The 8762-nt window shown below is 42.7% G+C and overlaps 1 protein-coding gene across 1 annotated transcript; it reads right to left on the bottom strand.

The window, feature by feature from the left end:
• Nucleotides 1–3513: 3513 nt before the first annotated feature.
• Nucleotides 3514–6819, bottom strand: LOC130300889 (protein spinster homolog 1-like). The gene is made up of 2 exons (XM_056551579.1): nt 6565–6819; nt 3514–5083 (listed from the first exon to the last, which is right to left on the bottom strand). The coding sequence occupies exon 2, from the start codon at nt 5056–5058 to the stop codon at nt 3544–3546; it is 1515 nt and encodes a 504-aa protein (XP_056407554.1). The 5' UTR covers nt 5059–5083; nt 6565–6819; the 3' UTR covers nt 3514–3543.
• Between the last annotated feature and the right edge of the window lie 1943 nt (nt 6820–8762).

Genomic DNA, 8762 nt, shown 5'->3' with positions numbered 1-8762 from the left:
ATAATACACACAGTGAGGTCACAGTACAGGGATAATACACACAGTGATGTCACAGTACAGGGATAATATACACAGTGATGTCACAATACAGGGATAATACACACAGTGATGTCACAGTACAGGAATAATATACACAGTGATGTCATAGTACAGGGATAATACACAGTGATGTCACAGTACAGGGATAATACACAGTGATGTCACAATACAGGGATAATACACACAGTGATGTCACAGTACAGGGATAATACACACAGTGAGGTCACAGTACAGGGATAATACACACAGTGATGTCACAGTACAGGGATAATATACACAGTGATGTCACAGTACAGGGATAATACACACAGTGATGTCACAGTACAGGGATAATATACACAGTGATGTCACAGTACAGGGATAATACACACAGTGATGTCACAGTACAGGGATAATATACACAGTGATGTCACAGTACAGGGATAATACACAGTGATGTCACAGTACAGGGATAATACACAGTGATGTCACAGTACAGGCATAATACACAGTGATGTCACAGTACAGGGATAATACACAGTGATGTCACAGTACAGGGATAATATACACAGTGATGTCACAGTACAGGGATAATACACAGTGATGTCACTGTACAGGGATAATACACAGTGATGTCACAGTACAGGGATAATACACACAGTGATGTCACAGTACAGAGATAATACACACAGTGATGTCATAGTACAGAGATAATACACACAGTGATGTCACAGTACAGGGATAATACACAGTGATGTCACAGTACAGAGATAATACACACAGCGATGTCACAATACAGCGATAATACACAGTGATGTCACAGTACAGAGATAATACACACAGTGATGTCACAGTACAGGGAGGGATAATATACACAGTGATGTCATAGTACAGGGATAATACACAGTGACGTCACAGTACAGGGATAATACACAGTGACGTCACAGTACAGGGATAATACACAGTTATGTCACAGTACAGAGATAATACACACAGTGATGTCACAGTACAGGAATAATACACAGTGATGTCACAGTACAGGAATAATACACAGTGATGTCACAGTACAGGAATAATACACAGTGATGTCACAGTACAGGAATAATACACAGTGATGTCACAGTACAGGAATAATACACAGTGATGTCACAGTACAGGGATAATATACAGAGTGATGTCACAGTACAGGGATAATATACAGAGTGATGTCACAGTACAGGGATAATACACAGTGATGTCACAGTACAGAGATAATACACAGTGTTGTCACAGTACAGGGATAATACACAGTGATGTCACAGTACAGGGATAATACACACAGTGATGTCACAGTACAGGGATAATATACAGAGTGATGTCACAGTACAGGGATAATATACAGAGTGATGTCACAGTGCAGGGATAATACAGAGTGATGTCACAGTACAGGGATCATATACAGAGTGATGTCACAGTGCAGGGATAATACACAGTGATGTCACATTACAGGGATAATACACACAGTGATGTCACAGTACAGGGACAATACACAGTGATGTCACAGTACAGGGATAATACACAGTGATGTCACAGTACAGGGATAATACACACAGTGATGTCACAGTACAGGGATAATACACAGAGTGATGGCACAGTACAGAGATAATACACAGTGATGTCACATTACAGGGATAATACACACAGTGATGTCACAGTACAGGGATAATACACAGTGATGTCACAGAACAGGGATAATACACACAGTGATGTCACAGTACAGAGATAATACACAGTGACGTCACAGTACAGGGATAATACACAGTGATGGCACAGTACAGAGATAATACACAGTGATGTCACATTACAGGGATAATACACAGAGTGATGGCACAGTACAGAGATAATACACAGTGATGTCACAGTACAGGGATAATACACAGTGATGTCACAGTATAACCATCTCACTGCCGGACCACCATGTAATTTCAGCAGAAAATAAAGCAGGGCCTCATGTTCAAGTTTCGCCTAAGGCCTCATAAAGTCTAGAGCCACCTCTGGTCGGCCCTACCATGGGACCCGGTGGGACCATAAGTCCCAGGTGGCACTTTTCAGGGGCGGCATTTTGCTGCCCCCCTTTTTTTTGTGCCTAGTAGGTTCATGGTAGGGTTGGCGCCGCCGCTGCTCACTGTTCTAAAGCAGCTGCGGGGTATAATAGCGCAGCGGGCACTTTAGACAGTCTGACGAGGGACGTCGCACAAGTGACGTACTTCTGCAGACCCGCTCAGGAGGACGTCAGTGACGTCACTCGTCAGGCCGCTGCTGGAGAGGAGAAGTGCTGTGCAGGGCAGGTAAGTGTGTCTCTGTGTGTGTCTGTGTCTGTTTGTGTGTTTGGGGGGGCTATGGCTACCTAATGTGAGGAATCTATGCTACCTAATGTGGGGAAACTATGTTACCTAATGTGGGGAATCTGTGCTACCTAATGTGGGGAAACTATGCTACCTAATGTGGGGGAAAGTATGCTACCTAATGTGGGGAAGCTATGCTACCTAATGTGGGGAAACTATGTTACCTAATGTGGGGAATCTGTGCTACCTAATGTGGGCAAACTATGCTACCTAATGTGGGGAAACTATGTTACCTAATGTGGGGAATCTGTGCTACCTAATGTGGGCAAACTATGCTACCTAATGTGGGGAAACTATGTTACCTAATGTGGGGAAACTATGTTACCTGATGTGGGGAATCTGTGCTACCTAATGTGGGGAAACTATGCTACCTAATGTGGGGAAACTATGTTACCTAATGTGGGGAATCTGTGCTACCTAATGTGGGGAAACTATGCTACCTAATGTGGGGAAACTATGTTACCTAATATGGGGAATATGTGCTACCTATTGTGGGGAAACTATGCTACCTAATGGGGGGAAACTATGCTACCTAATGTGGGCAAACTATGCTACCTAATGTGGGGAAACTATGTTACCTAATGTGGGGAATCTGTGCTACCTAATGTGGGGAAACTATGCTACCTAATGTGGGAAAACTATGTTACCTAATATGGGGAATCTGTGCTACCTATTGTGGGGAAACTATGCTACCTAATGTGGGGAAACTTTGCTACCTAATGTAGGGAATCTATGCTACCTAATGTGGGGAAACTATGCTACCTAATGTGAGGAAACTATGCTACCTAATGTGGGGAATCTATGCTACCTAATGTTGGGAATCTATGCTACCTAATGTGGGGGGCTTTAATGAGCTGCGGCATATGGGAGGCCTTAATAAATAATTAGAAACGTATACAGCAAGTGACATATGGGGGTCCACCTGAGTAAGTGACACATGGAGGGGGGGGTGCTGAACAATTGATGTTGGGGGGGGGGGGGGGGGGCACAGGCACATTCTTTGCACAAGGGCCCTCTGCTGTCTGTGTCCGCCCCTGGGTAGAGAATAAGGGGTAAGGTGGAACATAGAACAAATGCAGTTATTTTTTTCTTAATTTTTTTTAATGAAGTAAACGAGATAAAGGTAAGCAATGACTTTTCCTCAGTCTGAAGCGCGGTCCTCATCGGCAGGAAGCAGTGAGGAGGAGGAGGATGATGGAGGTTCTGATTCCATCTCTGCTTCTTTTTCATCCCTCTCTATATATAGGGCCGTGGCCATGAAGAAGGCCCCTCCAATAACTGCCATTATGGTGCAGGTCATGAGGGCATACTCCAGGCTGCGGTATATCAGAAGAGGGGATTTGGCATATCCTCGTTCGTAGGTGTCAGATATCAGGCCGATGAGGTACGGGCTGCCGGCATCACCTAGGAGGTGATAGATTGTCATCTGCACGGCCAGAGCTGAAGATCTCCTCCACGGAGTTACTACTTTTAGTATAATGTCAGATATGAGGGTGAAATTTACTGACAGAAGCGTCTCTCCGATGAAGATGAAGATGTTGGTGGCAACAAGGCTGATGTTGCCAAAAGTCAATGCCAACAGAAGAAAAGGGGCGGAGAGCATCATCGCGCATCCACACACAAGCGGGTCCGCCCGTGGGTTGGATTTGCGATATCTTTTACTTATCTCCGTCCCTGCTACAACTCCCAGAATGCCAGAAACGACTGTAACCACACCAAATATTAGGATGTCGTGATAGTCACACGGTTCAGCACGGCAAGGGTCCTTCTCTTGTAGGAGTGTTCGTGCATGGGTCAGGTATGACGGACCCCATACACCTATGGCTCCCACTATGAAGGATACAGCCGTCGATCCCATGGTGGTTAACATGAAGCTTCGATTTTTAAATAGTTTTTTCAGATCTGTCGCCCATTTAGCAAACTTCTGGGATTTGTTGTTCTTCTTCCCGTTTGTAGTCGTTCTTGGAAGCTCCTTTGTGACCAAAATCATCAAAGCCACAGCTATGAGGCCCAGGCCAGGGGTGACCCGAAATGCCCAGTGCCAATCGCCCCTTGCTGCATCAGTCACTTTGGGCCCGATGATGTATCCTAGTCCGCAGCCTACAGGTATGACGGAGTAAAACACGTTCAGCATGCGGGTCCGCTGGTCACTTGTAAAAAGGTCTGCAATGATGGAGGGGGCGATGGTGCAGAAAGTCGCCTCTCCGGCTCCAACCAGCCCACTCGTCAGCAGGAAGAGCAGGAAGTACCCGTCAGGGATGAATGACAGGGTAAGTGTCATGCTCAGCCAAACGATGACTCCTGCGCAAACAGTATATTTCTTATTACAGTGGTCGCCCAAATATCCGGCAATTGGTGCGACCAGCACGTAGCTTCCAATGAACAATGTATTCAATAAACCGGACAGACTAGCATTGGTGTCATATGCTTTCTGTATATAAGGCAGCACCCCCGCCACGCTGGAGCGATTTGCATAGATGAGAAAATTAACAAAGGCGAGGATCACTACGGTGATGATGGAACGTGCGGTGGACATCACGCTTAGAGATGGCAGGTTCTGCCTCTCAGGGATATCGCCCTTTTCTACATCCATATCACTATGGTCCTCCATTGCTTCTTCCTCCTCCTTCAGCAATGGGTCTTGTGGAGAGGCCATGGTCACAGGTCAGAGCCTGAAAACACTAGAGAGAGAGAGATAAGTGAAGACATTAGACAACATGTCATCATTCCTGTCATTATACAATAGATCCTTCATACAGAGCAGAAATGTCCAGCACAGAACCACAAGATAACACTAAGACCAGCGCAGCCTCAGAAGAAGACGCTTCTCTATAAGTGTTTTATATGGAGACGTCTTCCCTGAGGTTACCAATGTCTGATAACCCTGAACCTGTCCGGTCCTAGTAATATCTGATAACCCTGAACCTGTCCGGTCCTAGTAATATCTGATAACCCTGAACCTGTCCGGTCCTAGTAATATCTGATAACCCTGAACCTGTCCGGTCCTAGTAATATCTGATAACCCTGAACCTGTCCGGTCCTAGTAATATCTGATAACCCTGAACCTGTCCGGTCCTAGTAATATCTGATAACCCTGAACCTGTCCGGTCCTAGTAATATCTGATAACCCTGAACCTGTCCGGTCCTAGTAATATCTGATAACCCTGAACCTGTCCGGTCCTAGTAATATCTGATAACCCTGAACCTGTCCGGTCCTAGTAATATCTCATAACCCTGAACCTGTCCGGTCCTAGTAATATCTGACAACCCTGATTCTGTCCGGTCCTAGTAATATCTGATAACCCTGAACCTGTCCGGTCCTAGTAATATCTGATAACCCTGAACCTCTCCGGTCCTAGTAATATCTGATAACCCTGAACCTGTCCGGTCCTAGTAATATCTGATAACCCTGAACCTGTCCGGTCCTAGTAATATCTGATAACCCTGAACCTGTCCGGTCCTAGTAATATCTGATAACCCTGAACCTCTCCGGTCCTAGTAATATCTGATAACCCTGAACCTGTCCGGTCCTAGTAATATCTGATAACCCTGAACCTGTCCCAGTAATGGTGGATTATAAGGGCTTGGCTGTATGATCACTGGGCCATGTGAACTTCATACTGTAGATACAATTGGGCTATCCTGCTATATACATTTACTAACAATGAACCTACCCCACCTCATTGGGATCTATCCGTCCCCTATATGACTTTCTGCCACTAGTTGATTTGAAAAATGTTTTCCCTTTCGGAGTACCCAGAGTATTTCTATTGTTAGTACACACAGAATTCTATTATATAATATTATATTTCTGCCCTAATCTTTCTGTCATTCTTTTACTACATCACCAAATCTTTCTCATAGACTTATATCTTTTAGAACTTCATGAATTAGGACTCTTTTTCTTGGGGGCTTTTTTGGGCATAATTGCATTTTAGCAGTTTTGCAAGAAAAAGCTCTGGTCATGATACTATCTGTGCGTTTTATTATGTTTAATGCCTAAGCCAAGTATTATCACAATGCTATGAGGAATATAACTTTTGTTATTTCATTTGGAAATTAATTTCTTGTTTTTTTTTGCTAAAAAAAAAGCAACAGCAATAAAAAAAACTGTCAAACAAAAAGCCCTGTGTATGTATGAATAGAAGAGGCTGAGACTTACCTTGTGGTTCTCTCTTCAGATAAGGAACGGTCAAAATCTTGAATTCTCTATCGCAAATAGAAACTCTCTAACAAACACTTTGCACCACAGGTTGTGAATGCAAAACACACTGAAGAGACTGCAGCCGGCGCGCACCTCCTTGTACAGCTTACGGTGACATCATCACAAGCATGTGTGACATCACAGGGTTCTAAACCATCTTCAGGTATGTGTATATCTGTATAGTAAATGTGAGTAGCCGTATTAGTCCAGTGATGCAGATTGTAATACCTTTTTTATTGGACTAACAGAATTTTGTAGAGACAAGCTTTCGGGATTCCTCCCTGATAATTTATAAAGTCCTTTGATCATTAGTCCTTGACTATTGGACTTGATAAAGGGAGGAATCCTGAAAGCTTGTCTCTACAAAATTCTGTTAGTCCAATAAAAAAGGTATTACAAGAGACTGCAACATATTTTTTGATTTGTGTGTGTATATATATATATATATATATATATATATATATATATATATATATATATATAGTTCCAAGCGTGAGTAGGTGCCTCCAGCTAGGATCCGGGTCCAGGATTCTGCATACGTAGTTCCAAGGAAAATGCTGTGGCACTCAAGGTATGGTGATAAAATGAAAACTATTTATTCATCCCAAATGTGCAAAGAGCAACGTTTCAATCCACTTGATAATGATGGTGTGAGACCATTGAAACGTTGCTCTTTGCACATTTGGGATGAATAAATAGTTTTCATTTTTTCACCATACCTTGAGTGCCACAGCATTTTCCTTGGAACTACGTATGCAGAATCCTGGACCCGGATCCTAGCTGGAGGCACCTACTCACGCTTTAGGAGTGCTGCTTTCTTCTTTGACATATATATATATATATATATAAATATATATATATATTAATATACACCTAGAAATACATCAAGTACATAAAAACATCTTTTAGAAAAATATTTCTCCAGGCCTGCCGAGTATATCCCCGTACTTCACAGTGTCTTCTTAGTTTATATATTTTAATCTTTTGACCTTTTAATCCCACTAGGACCAAGGGCATCCTGGGACTTAAAGGGGTATTCTAGGCCAAAACTTTTTTTTTATATATCAACTGGCTCCAGAAAGTTAAACAGATTTGTAAATTACTTCTATTAAAAAATCTTAATCCTTTCAGTACTTATGACGTTCTGAAGTTAAGGTTGTTTTTTTCTGTCTAAGTCCTCTCTGATGACACCTGTCTCGGGCAACGCCCAGTTTAGAAGCAAATCCCCATAGCAAACCTCTTCTAAACTGGGCGTTTCCCGAGACACGTGTCATCAGAGAGCACTTAGACAGAAAATAACAACCTTAACTTCAGAAGCTCATAAGTACTGAAAGGGTTGAGATTTTTTAATAGAAGTAATTTACAAATCTGTTTAACTTTCTGGAGCCAGTTGATATATATAAAAAAGTTTTTGCCTGGAATACCCCTTTAAGATTGAACCGATTATTATTGATATATGTCTTGAATGCATCAACGGTCAGATGGTCGGACGACCAAATGATGAACACATCGTCTACATACCTCCCATACCATGCAAGGCATGTGGAAAATGGATTGGTGTCAGAAAAAATAAACTGCTCCTCCCACCCAAAAACAAAAAGGTTAGCCCGAGCTGGTGATGACTTTGCTCCCATTGAAGCACCCGTGCGCTGCAAATAAAAATTGTTACCAAACATAAAATAATTGTGTTTTAACACAAAATCTACCACCTCAATAATGTAATGTCTCAAATCGACAGAATATTTAGAAAATCTCATCAGTATATCCGAGATAGCTGATAATGCCAGGTTTTTCGGAATACTGGAATAGAGCGATTCAATGTCGCAAGTAAGCCACGACAGAGAATCGCTCCATGTGAATTTAGTTCTTCTGACCAGGAGTTTACTGAAAATTCAGATTGTTCAGATACCACGGACACTAGCGGGGACTCAGAACCGGAATATGTGAACACTCACAAGAATCGCAATGCGAGAAGACAGTCAAAAAACGAGGAAGACGCGGTGGCAGAAAACATAGGAAGAAGAGCTTCAGAGCGTAACAAGGACAAATGGAAAAAGTAATAAAAGAGAATTTTCAAGTCATTAACATTTCTGCACAAATCATTACAGATGAAGAAACCTCGGTCCTGTGGAAAGGACTGGGTTTTCTCTCCTACA

Source organism: Hyla sarda, chromosome 1 (assembly GCF_029499605.1).
Source record: "Hyla sarda isolate aHylSar1 chromosome 1, aHylSar1.hap1, whole genome shotgun sequence".
NCBI classification, from domain to species: Eukaryota; Metazoa; Chordata; class Amphibia; order Anura; family Hylidae; genus Hyla; species Hyla sarda.
This window is presented reverse-complemented; position numbering and strand designations above follow the sequence as displayed.

Bases quoted from the DNA above. Each gene is read 5' to 3' on its own strand.
- LOC130300889 (XM_056551579.1), bottom strand. From the start codon at position 5,058: ATGGCCTCTCCACAAGACCCATTGCTGAAGGAGGAGGAAGAAGCAATG.